Here is a 14,234-nt window from a genome sequence, read left to right as displayed (position 1 = left end):
GAGCCATTTATATGGCAGTTCCCTGTGCTTGCAGCAGTTAAGTTGTTGCGGGGCAGGTACATCAGAGGGAACATGCCACAGATGCAACGTGATTCTCGTGGCATAAAAACTTTCAGTCATGAGGCATAAAATTGGATACAAAATCATGCTGGTGCCATCGGCAGGAATCGCTCCATTTTTCACACCGGAACCAATCCTCTGCCATTTCTTGGTAAAATTTTGCGGAATATCTCTAATCAATTCAGCTTAATCTGCTGGAGCCAATTATTCCCCATTAAACAAAGCCGTTGCCCCTTAATTACTGAAACAGGTAACTGTGCCTTCTAATTCTTGTAGGACGCTGACTGTTGCTGCCCCTAAAGTCTGCAGTGTTTCTCCAGTATAGGTAGACAAATTAGCTCCAGACTCATTTAATCTCAATGGTCTGGGGCCTTTTTGAAGGTAACAAAATTCCTGCTCTCTTATGACTGTAGCTGCAGCCCCTGTGTTGACTTCCATTTTAAGAGGTCTGCCATTTACCATCAAAGCTAGCTTAATGGGGGGGCATTTTACTCAATGAGACCTGGTTTAGGGTAAATGATTCCGGTCCCTTCTTGAGCTCCTCAGCCAGTTTCTTCAAAAGGATTAAACTAACCATTGTGGTTTTTTTGCACATTCTGTTCTGATAGCTTTACTCTGCACCGTGCTTTTAAGTGACCCCTTTTGTCGCATCTGAAACACATTGACAGACTTCTTGGGAGTGTTCTCCCCCACACCAAAAACAAGCTCCTGCCCTGGATGCTGTATCCTTTTTATTGCACTCTTCAGTACCCACACTCGGGTTGGCTTTCACAACAGCCATCTCCTACTACAAGTATTCTACTTTGTTTGGCATGCCTTGCAATTCGCTCACACGCTGTTCTGCACATTGAGTTGCCTGAGCCAGCTCCACAGCTTTAAGAAATTTTTGTCTCAGCCAGTAACTTATTTTATATAATCAGACTGCCATCCCACAGACCAATCAATCCCTCAATATTTCTCCTAAAACTGGACCAAATTCACAATGCTCTGCTAATCCTCTCAATCTGACCATGAAGCCTGAGACTATTTCCCTGGCTCTCGGACTACTTAGTGAAATTTGTACCTCAACATAATGATTGAGGGTTGGGGTATGAAATGATTCTTAACCACCTCAACTATCTGGTCAAAAGATTGGGTGTCTGGAGCATCAGGTGATGTTAAACTTATGATTAAACTGTAAGTCTGTGGGCCACAAACTGAGAGTGGAATAACTTTCCACTGTTCTTCAGTTGCCATCTCATTTACTATAAAAAAAGTAATGTAGTCTTTCAATATACTGGCCCCAGTTTTCTACTTCAGGGTCAATATGTTTTAATATCCCGATCCCTGAGGAACTTGGAAAGTTTTTTCCTCATCGCCAGTGTAATAAATTGAGGGTGATTCAGTGAGGCTTCAGAACAAAAGGGCTTTATTGCCAATGCAACAATTATCTGTGTATACAAATAGGGTCCGACAGAATAACTATACAACGGAACACAATTCATCCCTGGTTCCAGCCTTCAATCCTTCCCTACCTGGGATACATGCCCTTGCACTTGCCTGGCTCAGTTTCCTGCCTCAACATCCCATAGGGTCCGACCCAGCCACGTGGCTCTCAGGGAATGCCCTCTTAAAGGGGCCACACTACCACAGCCAATGATATTAAACTGCAATTTATAGCTAAATGAAGGAAAAATGGAATCTAATATCAGAAATCTTGCATACTGGGCTGTCAAGTGCAAGTAAACTTTCACATAGATAAATCAGAGATCATGCACTTTGGTAGAAAAAATAGAAATCTCGGCCATACCTTAGAAAGTAAACAACTAAATGAGTTAGAGGGGTAACTGTATCTACTGACATACAGGTAAGCAAATTAAAGGCAGCATCAGAGGTCAGAAAAGCCAGTAAAAGGCTTAGCAGTACTAGTATTTATTCTAGAGGTGTAGAATTCAATATTAATGAAGCTATATTGCATAGGAACATGGTCAAGCCACTGAGAGAATTGTGCACAGTCTGCTGTCCGTACTAAAGAAGAGACTCCAGAGATTAAGCACAAGAATCTAAAAGGAAACCACAGTGCAGTACTGAGGGAATGTTACATTTCTGGAGGTACCTGTCTTTCTGATGCAAAATTAAACTAAGCCTTCTCAGGTGGACATAAAAGATCCCATGACACTATTTTGAAGGAGAGAGCCTGGGCTTCCCTCAGTCCCCCAGTCAACAGTAAAAATACAAATTATCTCTTGCTCATCATACTGTTTGTGGGACCTTGCTGTGCACAAATCATCTGCCATGTTCCCTACATTGCAACAGTGACTACACTTCAAAAATATTTCTTTGGCCGGTAAGCAATTTGAGGCATCCTGAAGTCATAAAAGGTGCACTGCAAATGCAAGTCTTCCATTCATTAGAAAGGAATAGGAAAAGTGCAAAAAGAATCCATGAGGATGGGGCCAGAGCTGGGAGATTACAGCTTTTTGGGAAAGAGGATCATTTCTTTAGAAAAGAGAAGCCTTCGAGATGACTTGATAGAGGTCTTTAAAGTTAGGGCCTGAATTTTCATAAAGATAGAGAGACTCTACATTGTTATGAAAGTGGTAGCGGAGACCCAAATCCGGAAATCCAGCCCCCGAACATAGCTCCTACCATATTCACAGGGGAATGGGGGAGACTTCTTGGGAGTGTTCTCTCCCACACCAAAAATAAACTCCTGCCCTGGATGCTGTATCCTTTTTATTGCACTCTTCAGTACCCACATTTGGGTTAGTCTTCACAACAGCCATTTCCTACTACAAGTATTCTACTTTGTTTGGCATGCCTTGCTATTCGTTCACACGCTGTTCTGCACATTGAATTGCCTGAGCCAGCTCCACAGCTTTAAGAAATTTTTGTCTCAGCCAGTAACTTATTTTATATAATCAGACTGCCATCCCACAGACCAATCAATCCCTTAACATTTCTCCTAAAACTGGGCCGAGTTCATAATGCTCTGCTAATCCTCTCAATCTGACCATGAAGCCTGAGACTACTTCCCTGGCTCTCGGACTACTTAGTGAAATTTGTGTGGAATGGGCAGGCTGTAATGTATGCATCTGTGGTTTGTGGAGGGAGCCATGCATATGAGAGTACAGCTCCCTCAGGCTGATCTGATTTTTGTTGATGGTATGTGCACTTTTGACTTGCTAGGAGAAAATTTAAAGCTGTTAGAACTCGTTCGAGAAGCAGGGTACTCTTTTGGATATAGTCCTGGGAAACCTTTGGGGGAAGTCAGGTGATCTTTGGGAGAGGTAAGGTAGTCTTTTGGATATTGTCCCTGAACACCTTTTGGGGGATGTTAGGTGCCCTTTGGGATTGTTAATAGTAGACATGAATGTATATAAAAAATCTTAAACCTATTGGAACTGTCCAGCTCACTGGAATTGTAAAAATAAGCTGTCAAAAGGAGCTTTCATGGTTCAAGGCATTTAAAACTCCTCTCCTTTTAAAGACTTGGGAACATAGGAAAATAGGACTATGGAGTAGGAATGGGTCACTCAGTCTTTTGATCCTGCTCCGTCATTGAATAAGATCATGGCTGCTCTGACTGTGGTCTCAACTTCAATTTCACATCTCCCTCCAGAACCCTTGACTCTCTTTTTATATATCAAAAATCTGTCTAACTCAGCCTTGAATAAAATTAATGACCCAGCCTCTACCATTCACCGGTGAAGAGAATTCCACTTAGTAATGACCTCTTGGGAGAAATAAATTCTCCTAATCCCAGTTTTAAAGGGAGGTCTCATATTCTTAAACTGTGAGCCCAGTTCTGGGGCTGGATCTTATGGCTCCGTCACAGAGAAGATGGGACTGGAAAACACAGTGAGCCATTCAAAAGTCCAGTGAGAGTGGAAAATCCTGCCGGTGGAAAACTTCACACCACAAGTGGAAACATCCTCCTGGTAACCACCCTAACAAGTCCCTGCAGAATCTTATATGTTTCAATAAGATCACCTCACATTCTTCTAAACATCAATGGATATTGACCTAACCTGTTCAACCTTTCTTCATAGGATAAGCCCTTAATCCCAGGAATGAATCAAGTGAACTTTCTCGGAACTACGTCCTACACAATCATTTCCCTTTTCAGATAAGCAAACTGAACATAGCATTCCAGATGTGGTCTTACCAATGCCTGGCACAGTGTTATAATTCAGGTCAGAAACTCCAAAGTGTTTTATGAAGACTGCCTGGATCATAAGTTTTGCATCTGAATTTGGCTAGGGAAACATAGAAACATAGAAACTAGGAGCAGGAGTAGGCCTTTCGGCCCATGGAGCCTGCTCCACCATTCATTTTGATCATGGCTGATCATCAAATTCAATATCCTGATTTCCCCCCCTTCCCTCCATATTCCCTTAATCCCTTTAACCCCAAGAGCTGTATCTAATTTTTTCTTGAAATCAGACAACGTTTTAGCCTCAACTACATTCTGTGGTAATGAATTCCACATATTCACCACCCTTTGGGTGAAGAAAATTCTCCTCGCCTCCGTTCTAAAAGGTTTACCCCTTATTCTCAAACTATGACCCCTAGTTCTGGACTCCCCCCACCATTGGGAACATTCTTTCTGAATCTACCCTGTCTAACCCTATTAGAATTTTACAAGTTTCTATGAGATCCCCTCTCGCTCTTCTAAACTCCAGTGAATATAATCCTAACTGACTTAGTCTCTCCTCATATGAAAGACCTGCCATCCCAGAAATCAGCCTGCTAAACCTTCGCTGTACTCCCTCTATAGCAAGGACATCCTTCCTCAAATAAGGACACCAAAACTGCACACAATACCTCAGGTGTGGCCTCACCAATGCCCTATACAATTGCAGAAAAACATCCCTATCCCAATGCACAAATCCTTGCTATGAAGGCTATATTGCTATGAAGGCCAACATACCATTTGCCTTCTTTACTCCTGTTGTAGTTGCACACTTATTTTCAGTGACTGATGCACGAGGACTCCAAGATCTCATCGAATATCCACCTCTCTCAATTTACACCCATTCATGTAATAATCTGTCTTCCTGGAGCAAGCTGAGAGGGAGTGATTGGAGGCAGCAGTGCTGGTGAGAGATTAATTGAATTGTTTATTTATTTAATTAGTCAGCTAGTGTGTGTTTTTTTTTGGCCTTTACTTTTGCAGTAGTATTTTAAGTTTAAAGTGAAAACTGGAAGTGGGCTGCTAAGGAGTCTGAGAAGGGTTTTTTAAGCGCGTGAAGTATAAAAGGTAGGCTGCAGTATACAGCGGGCAGCGTCGGGAGCGGGCAGTGTAGTGACTGGGAAGCAGAGTGTGAGCTATAAGGCTTTGGCTCACAGGGCTTAGGCAGAAAGGGCGAGCAGGGGTGAGTTTAATTCATTTTTGCTGTTTCTACCTGGTACTGGCAAGGTATCTAGAGGGGATGGGTGTGCAGGCAGTGCTATGTTCCTCTTGCACTATGCTTGAGGTGAGGGACGACGACAGTGTCCCTGCTGATTACACCTGTGGGAAGTGCACCCATCTGCAACTCCTCCAAAACCGTGTTAGGGAACTGGAGCTGGAGTTGGATGAACTTAGGATCATTAGGGACGCAGAGGTGGCCATAGACAGAAGCTTTAGGAGTACAGTTACTCCGAGGAATGAAAACAGATGGGTGACGGTGAGAGGGGCTGGGAGGAAGCAGTCCGTGCAGGGATCCCCGGTGGTCGTTCCCCTTAGCAACAAGTATTCCGCTTTGGATACAGTTGAGGGGGATGACATACCAGTGGTGAGCCGCAGTGAGAGGATCCCCAGCACTGTGTCCGTCTCTGTGCCTCGGGAGGGTAAGGGGCAGAGCGGGAGGGCAATAGTTATTGGGGATTCGTTAGTTAGAGGGATAGATAGGGGGTTCTGTGGCAGCAAAAGAGACTCACGGATGGTATGTTGCCTACCGGATGCCAAGGTCCGTGACATCTCAGACCGTGTTTTCCGGATTCTGAAGGGGGAGGGGAAACAGTCACAAGTCGTGGTACACATTGGTACCAATGACATAGGTAAGAGAAGGGACGGGGATTTAAAGCAGGAATTTCTGAAGCTGGGCTGGAAGCTGAGAGCCAAGACAAAACATGTGGTCATCTCTGGTACGTTGCCGGTGCCACGTGATAGCGAGTTGAGGAACAGGGAGAGAGTGCAGTTAAACATGTGGTTGCAGGGATGGTGTAGGAGGGAGGGTTTCAGATACGTGGATAATTGGAACACATTCTGGGGAAGGTGGGACCTGTACAAACAGGACGGGGTGCACCTGAACCAGAGGGGCACCAATATCCTAGGAGGGAAATTTGTTACGGCTCTTCAGGGGGGTTTAAACTAATTTGTCAGGGGAGTGGGAAAAGGAGTTGTAGTCCAGAAGTCAGTGGGGGTGGTGAGGTATTGGGGAAGGTATCAGGGTCAAGGGTGGGTACCGGTAGACAGGAAGGTGGGTTGAAGTGTGTCTACTTCAATGCAAGGAGCATCCGGAACAAGGTAGATGAACTTGGGGCGTGGATTGGTACTTGGGACCACGATGTTGTGGCCATTACGGAGACGTGGGTAGAACAAGGACAGGAATGGTTGTTGGACGTTCCGGGGTATAGATGTTTCACTAAGTGTAGGGAAGCTGGTAAAAGAGGTGGAGGAGTGGCATTGTTAATCAAGGATAGTTTAACGGCTGCGGAAAGGCACTTCGAGGGGGATCTGCACACTGAAGTAATATGGGCTGAGGTTAGAAATAGGAAATGAGCGGTCACGTTGTTAGGAGTTTACTATAGGCCCCCAAATAGTAATAGAGATGTGGAGGAAGAAATTGCTAAGCAGATTATGGATATGTGTGGGGGTCACAGGGTAGTTGTCATGGGGGACTTTAACTTTCCAAATATTGATTGGAACCTTTGTAGGTCAAATAGTTCGGATGGGGCAGTTTTTGTGCAGTGTGTGCAGGAGGGTTTCCTGACACAATATGTGGATAGGCCGACAAGAGGTGAGACCACATTGGATTTGGTACTGGGAAATGAACCGGGCCAAGTGTTAGATTTTGTTGTGGGAGAGCACTTTGGAGATAGTGACCACAATTCGGTGTCTTTTGTTATTGCAATGGAGAGGGATAGGGCCGTATGGCAGGGCAAGGTTTACAATTGGGGGAGAGGTAATTATGATGCGATTAGGCAAGAATTAGGGGGCATAAGTTGGGAACAGAAACTGTCAGAGAAAGGAACTAATGAAAAGTGGAACTTTTTCAAGGAACAAATACTGGATGTCCTTGATAGGTATGTCCCTGTCAGGCGGGGAGGAAATGGCTGAGTGAGGGAACCATGGTTCACGAAAGAGGTGGAATGTCTTGTGAAAAGGAAGAGGGAAGCTTATGTAGGGATGAGGAAACAAGGTTCAGATGGCTCGATTGAGGGTTACAAGTTAGCAAGGAATGAGCTGAAAAAGGGGCTTAGGAGAGCGAGGAGGGGACACGAGAAGTCCTTGGCGGGTCGGATCAAGGAAAACCCCAAGGCTTTTTACTCTTATGTGAGGAATAAAAGAATGACCAGGGTGAGGTTAGGGCCGGTCAAGGACAGTAGTGGGAATTTGTGTATGGAGTCAGTAGAGATAGGCGAGGTGATGAATGAATACTTTTCTTCAGTGTTCACCAAGGGGAGGGGCCATGTTTTTGAGGAAGAGAAGGTGTTACAGGCTAATAGGCTGGAGGAAATAGATGTTCGGAGGGAGGATGTCCTGGCAGTTTTGAATAAACTGATGGTCGATAAGTCCCCTGGGCCTGATGAAATGTATCCTAGGATTCTTTGGGAGGCAAGGGATGAGATTGCAGAGCCTGTGGCTTTGATCTTTGGGTCCTCGCTGTCCACGGGGATGGTGCCAGAGGACTGGAGAATGGCGAATGTTGTTCCTCTGTTTAAGAAAGGGAATAGAAATGACCTTGGTAATTATAGACCGGTTAGTCTTACTTCGGTGGTTGGTAAATTGATGGAAAAGGTCCTTAGGGATGGGATTTACGACCATTTAGAAAGATGCGGATTAATCCGGGATAGTCAGCACGGATTCGTGAAGGGCAAGTCGTGCCTCACAAATTTGATTGAATATTTTGAGGAGGTAACTCAGTGTGTTGATGAAGGTAGGGCAGTTGATGTCATATACATGGATTTTAGTAAGGCGTTTGATAAGGTCCCCCATGGTCGGCTTATGATGAAAGTGAGGAGGTGTGGGATAGAGGGAAAGTTGGCCGATTGGTTAGGTAACTGGCTGTCTGATCGAAGACAGAGGGTGGTGGTGGATGGAAAATTTTCGGATTGGAGGCAGGTTGCTAGCGGTTTGCCGCAGGGATCAGTGCTTGGTCCTCTGCTCTTTGTGATTTTTATTAATGACTTAGAGGAGGGGGCTGAAGGGTGGATCAGTAAATTTGCTGATGACACCAAGATTGGTGGAGTAGTGGATGAGGTGGAGGGCTGTTGTGGGCTGCAAAGAGACATAGATAGGATGCAAAGCTGGGCTGAAAAATGGCAAATGGAGTTTAACCCTGATAAATGTGAGGTGATTCATTTTGGTAGGACTAATTTAAATGTGGATTACAGGGTCAAAGGTAGGGTTCTGAAGACTGTGGAGGAACAGAGAGATCTTGGGGTTCATATCCACAGATCTCTAAAGGTTGCCACTCAAGTGGATAGAGCTGTGAAGAAGGCCTATAGTGTGTTAGCTTTTATTAACAGGGGGTTGGAGTTTAAGAGCCGTGGGGTTATGCTGCAACTGTACAGGACCTTGGTGAGACCACATTTGGAATATTGTGTGCAGTTCTGGTCACCTCACTATAAGAAGGATGTGGAAGCGCTGGAAAGAGTGCAGAGGAGATTTACCAGGATGCTGCCTGGTTTGAAGGGTAGGTCTTATGAGGAAAGGTTGAGGGAGCTAGGGCTTTTCTCTCTGGAGCGGAGGTGGCTGAGGGGAGACTTAATAGAGGTTTATAAAATAATGAAGGGGATAGATAGAGTGAACGTTCAAAGACTATTTCCTCGGGTGGATGGAGCTATTACAAGGGGGCATAACTATAGGGTTCGTGGTGGGAGATACAGGACGGATATCAGAGGTAGGTTCTTTACGCAGAGAGTGGTTGGGGTGTGGAATGGACTGCCTGCAGTGATAGTGGAGTCAGACACTTTAGGAACATTTAAGCGGTTATTGGATAGGCACATGGAGCACACCAGGATGATAGGGAGTGGGATAGCTTGATCTTGGTTTCAGATAAAGCTCGGCACAACATCGTGGGCCGAAGGGCCTGTTCTGTGCTGTACTGTTCTATGTTTCTATGTTTCCTATTATTGCTACCAAAGTGGACAACCTTACATTTATCCACATTATACAGCACCTGCCATGCAGATGCCCACATACTCAGCCTGTCCAAATCACACTGAAGCATCTCTGCATCTACAGCTCACCCTTCCACCCAACTTTGTGTCATCTGCAAATTTGGAGATAATACATTCAGTTCCCTCTTCCAAATCATTAATATATAAATGTGAACATTTGGGGTCCCAGCACAGATCCCTGCAGAACCCTACTAGTCACTGACTGCCAATCAGAAAAAGACCCTTTTATAGAAACATAGAAGATATGAGCAGGAGGAGGCCATTTGGCCCTTTGACCCTGCTCTGCCATTCATTACGATCATGGCCAATCATCTAACTCAATAGCCTAATCCTAATCCTGCTTTTTCTCCATCCCATTTGCCCCAAGTGCTATATCCAGCAGCCTCTTGAATGCATTCAATGTTTGGCATCAACTACTTCCTGTGGTAATGAATTCCACAGGCTCACCACTCTTTGGGTGAAGAAATGTCTCCTCATCTCCATCCTAAATGGTCTACCCTGAATCCTCAGACTGTGACCCCTGGTTCTGGAAACCCCCATCATTGGAAATATCCTCCCTGTCTAGTCCTGTTAGAATTTTATAAGTCTCCATGAGATACCCCTCATTCGTCTGAACTCCAGTGAAAACAATCCTAACCGAGTCAATCTCTCCTCATACATCAGTCATGTCATCCCCGGAATCAGCCTGGTAAACTTTCACTGCACTCCCTCGAGAACAAGAACATCCTTCTTCAGAAAAGGAGACGAAAACTGCACACAATATTCTAGGTGTGACCTCACCAAGGCCCTGTAAATTGCATCAACACATCCCTACTCCTATACACGAAACCTCTCGCAATGAAGGCCAACGTGCCGCCTTTATCGCCTGCTGCACCTGCATGCTTACCTTTAGTGACTGGTGCACAAGGACACCCCTCTCCCAATTTACAGCCATTCAGGTAGTAATCTGCCGCCTTGTTTTTGCTTCCAAAGTAAATCATCTCTGCATTTCTTTATGACAACTCTTTAGTTCCTATCTGCTAACCAGCTTTCTATCCATCTCAAGACATTGCCTGCAATCCCATGTGCTTTAAGTTTAAGCATGATGTAAGCATGATATGTTTTACCTCGGGTATGATTCAACTGACCCACTCGGGAGCTTTTATCAAACTTTATTTAAGAATATGGTTAACATGTAGGGAAAGAAAATTAGTAATAAGTGTTATCAGTTACAAACAAAAACAAAACAACCATGATAATATATAACCCTTAACAAATGTATCTAAAATGTTTCAATCAAACAAAACTTCCCATAAACACAAAAAACCCTTTCCACAGGTTTAACACAGCAAGGATTAATGCTCACGTGATATTGGAATTGATTCCTTTGGATGAATGCTGCAGTTCTCTTGAGGTGCATACAGACAAGCTTGGAGTCAGAAGAACTTCCTAGAATACCAGGGAGAGACTGAGCTTGAGTCACCAACAGCAGATTCTCTATTCCAGGAAGCCTTGCCTTCAGCTAACCAGCAGAATTTCCAAAACCAGGGACAGAGAGAAACATTTATTTTCAGCTTGATATCCCTTCTAAACTAACACTGCTTATAGCTGCAGAGAACATGATTTTTAAAAAAATTCCTAAAGTAGTAAATGGAAGGTTGGCATTTATTGCAAAGGGAATGGAATATAAAATTATAGATGTTTTACTGCCGCTGTTGTGACGTTAGTGTACAACAGCTGCAGTAAAACATCTGTAATTTTATATTCCATTCCCCTTGCGATAAATGCCAACCTTCCATTGACTTGTTTCTGTGCTGTATATACTGGGCAATTCTGTGCAATATTGTGCCTGTCGCAATGTCAGGACATCCAAACAATTTCCAACCAATGAAATAATTTTGAAGCGTACTCCCTGCCATATTGAAGGAAATGTGAAAATTAACAGGGATAAATCAATCAGCAAGGACAAAGAATTACATAAACTGTAGAAAGGAGATGGTCCTAAGTTTTATTATGAAACCAAACATTTTAATTATTTATAAATTGCTTCACTTTAAATGTAATGACTTTTTCAGATTCGTATTTGGGCAGATAAAACAAGCATATCAAAAGGTGAAGCTGACTATGCATTAAACATAACAGGTCCAATACTCGCATACTTTGAGGAGTATTTTAATCTGAGTTACCCCATCCCCAAATTAGGTAAGTCACTTATAATATTTTTTACGTTACTCAAACTCTTATTCTATGATTATGACTAAGGCCAAGTGCAGCATAAAGTAAAGTGCCTTTATTAATTCTTGTCTGTCTGTCTCTATCATTGGGAATCCTTCCATCGCTTCTTCACTCCTCCCAAAAGGGAAAAACTGTGCGCAAAAATATGCTAAATAAAAAAAAGTGCATTTTGCAATCACAATTATTTCAGTATTCCAGGATTTTGTGTAAAGAGTAATGTCTGAACCATTTTATCTCTGCGTCTTATCCAAATTAGTCAAACCTGACTCCTACTCGAAGCTGTAGCCTTTAGTCTGAAGGTTATGGGTGGGAGCACAATTTCTGGAGACAGTTTTATAAGATGGCTGTGGGATGTGCACAATTTGCTGTGAAATCTGAGGTCCAGGTTATTTCAGCAGGCCTCATTTTTCCAGCGATGAAGTTAAAGTTTAGTTATTAGTCACAAGTAAGGCTTACATTAACACTGCAATGAAGTTCCCCTGTGAAATTCCCCTAGTCGCCACTGTCTGACACCTGTTCGGGTCAATGCACCTAACCAGCACGTCTTTCAGAATGTGGGAGGAAACCGGGGCACCTGGAGGAAACCCACGCAGACACGGGGAGAATGTGCAAACTCCACAAAGACAGTGACCCAAGCCGGTAATCGAACCTGGGTTCCTGGCGCTGTGAGGCAGCAGTGCTAACCACTGCTACCATGCCGCCCATACCACTAACCATTATTGATTAGGTTAAAATGGCAGCAGGCAGAACCTGACCATTGTTTTCATCCATTCACTTCCGTGGTTTAAATTTGTGCTCTTGAATTCAAATCATACGGCAGAAAATTGGGAAACTGAATTCAATAAATCGAGCCATTTGGGGGCTAATACTGGAAAATGACAATGAAAACTACCAGATAGTCCTAAAAGCCTAACTGAGTCACTAATGTCCTTCAGGGAAGGTGCCTGGGCAATCTGCAAAATGGTTGTTCGCTACCTGTTTTACATCTCTCCCAATTTTTATTGCCAATGAGGGAAATAGGTCTCTCTGCTCTAATTTTAAACATCTCAATTAGAACATCCCTTAACCTTCAATACTCATTGATTCTACTACTACTTTGAAGGCATTGACCTAGAAATTAGTTTTCTGTTGTGAAGTAGGCACAGGAAATGGTCCACATGCTGGACTGGTTAGGCCTGAGGCACACCCAAAATTGGAGGTGAATAGGTGAGTGATTAAGCTCCCAAATGGGAGCTAGAATGTCTTCAATATTATAGTCGTGTTGAGAAGAGCATTCCTGCTCCTTCTGGTTCCACTTTAAATCAGTTTGGTTTTAGAAAATTCACCTCCTGGCAATGGCCTGCACTAGATAGGCTGGATATAGACCAGGCTTCCCTGAATGCAGCACTTTTGCACTAGCTGTGTTCACGATAGACCAAGCTTGCAAAAGGGACCTCAAACATATTTTTGGCTCCTTATTTGCATTTGCAAAGGGCCTAATACCTGTTTCAGACTTGGGGCCCTGAAATTTACTTTATGCGCCTTTACCAAAACGGTGAAATTTGGACTACATGCTTCCCGTTACATTAGATCCTTTGATATAAATTTTCTACCTGTAACATGGACATGACATCAACCATGCTAGGCTATTGTGCACAATAACTTATTACATGACTTTGCAATACCACTGACTCATTGTGTTCTTATCCTTTTAGATATAATAGCATTGCCTTACTATGAAGCAGAGGCAATGGAAAACTGGGGTCTGCTGATGTTCAGAAAGGATGCACTGTTATATCGTCCGAAGATGAAATTCACTTATGATAGATTAAGCATTTCTACAATAATTGCACATGAGCTGGCACATCAGGCATGTTTGCACAACGTTTTTACAAATTAGTATTAATTTCTGTCGGGAATTAGAGATAGTGCAGAGAAATGTGCAGGGCACACAGTTACATTCTAAATTTTGTGATGATCGTTTTAAAATTGTTGTTTGAGTTACATGATTACAATGACTGAATATGGGATTGAACAAACTGTCTTACAGGTAGAAGTTGGCATGATATTCTTCTACAGAACCTGGAATAATGAAGTAACTGTGATGCTAAAAGCTTGTGTTGAGGAATGTTATTATTTGCGTGTGCTGCATTGCGTTTACACTAAACTGGTTTCTGACTTTTCCAGTGTTCCTGTGGGACATTCACCAGCCTCTAATAATGGGTTGCCATGAAGCTTTATTTGGTTGGTAGAGGTGAAGTGGGAGGAAAGTAGCGGCCTGTTGATTGACACCAGGTAGCCATAATAAATGGACAATGTTCATTTGGCAACTGCTGAGGTTATAGGCATCAAGATGGGTTTCTTGACCATGATTGCATGTTTTGGTAAGGAGCCATGTTGAGTGTCCCACATATGAAGAGTGCTGAGTTCAAATACTTGAGTAAATAACTTATTCTATGAATGGTTTGGATTTAAGAGCAAGTAGAAAATAATAGTATGGCTTAGCCCGAGGTAGCAACAATTATATAATGATGTGGAGATGCCGGCGTTGGACTGGGGTGGGCACAGTAAGTAGTCTCTCAACACCAGGTTAAAGTCCAACAGGTTTA

General features: G+C 43.4%; 1 protein-coding gene across 1 annotated transcript in view; it reads left to right on the top strand.

The window, feature by feature from the left end:
• LOC144494959 (aminopeptidase Q-like) overlaps positions 1–14,234 on the top strand; it is a 129,715-nt gene that overhangs the window by 44,098 nt on the left and 71,383 nt on the right. Inside the window, exons 4-5 of the mRNA XM_078214628.1 lie at positions 11,487–11,613; positions 13,341–13,495. Of these exons, the coding sequence (XP_078070754.1) occupies positions 11,487–11,613; positions 13,341–13,495 (282 nt within the window). The remainder of the gene's footprint in view (positions 1–11,486; positions 11,614–13,340; positions 13,496–14,234) is intronic.

Source organism: Mustelus asterias, chromosome 6 (assembly GCF_964213995.1).
Source record: "Mustelus asterias chromosome 6, sMusAst1.hap1.1, whole genome shotgun sequence".
In the NCBI taxonomy this organism is placed as follows: domain Eukaryota; kingdom Metazoa; phylum Chordata; class Chondrichthyes; order Carcharhiniformes; family Triakidae; genus Mustelus; species Mustelus asterias.
Note: the sequence above shows the minus strand (reverse complement) of the source record. Positions and strands in the feature narration are given on the sequence as shown.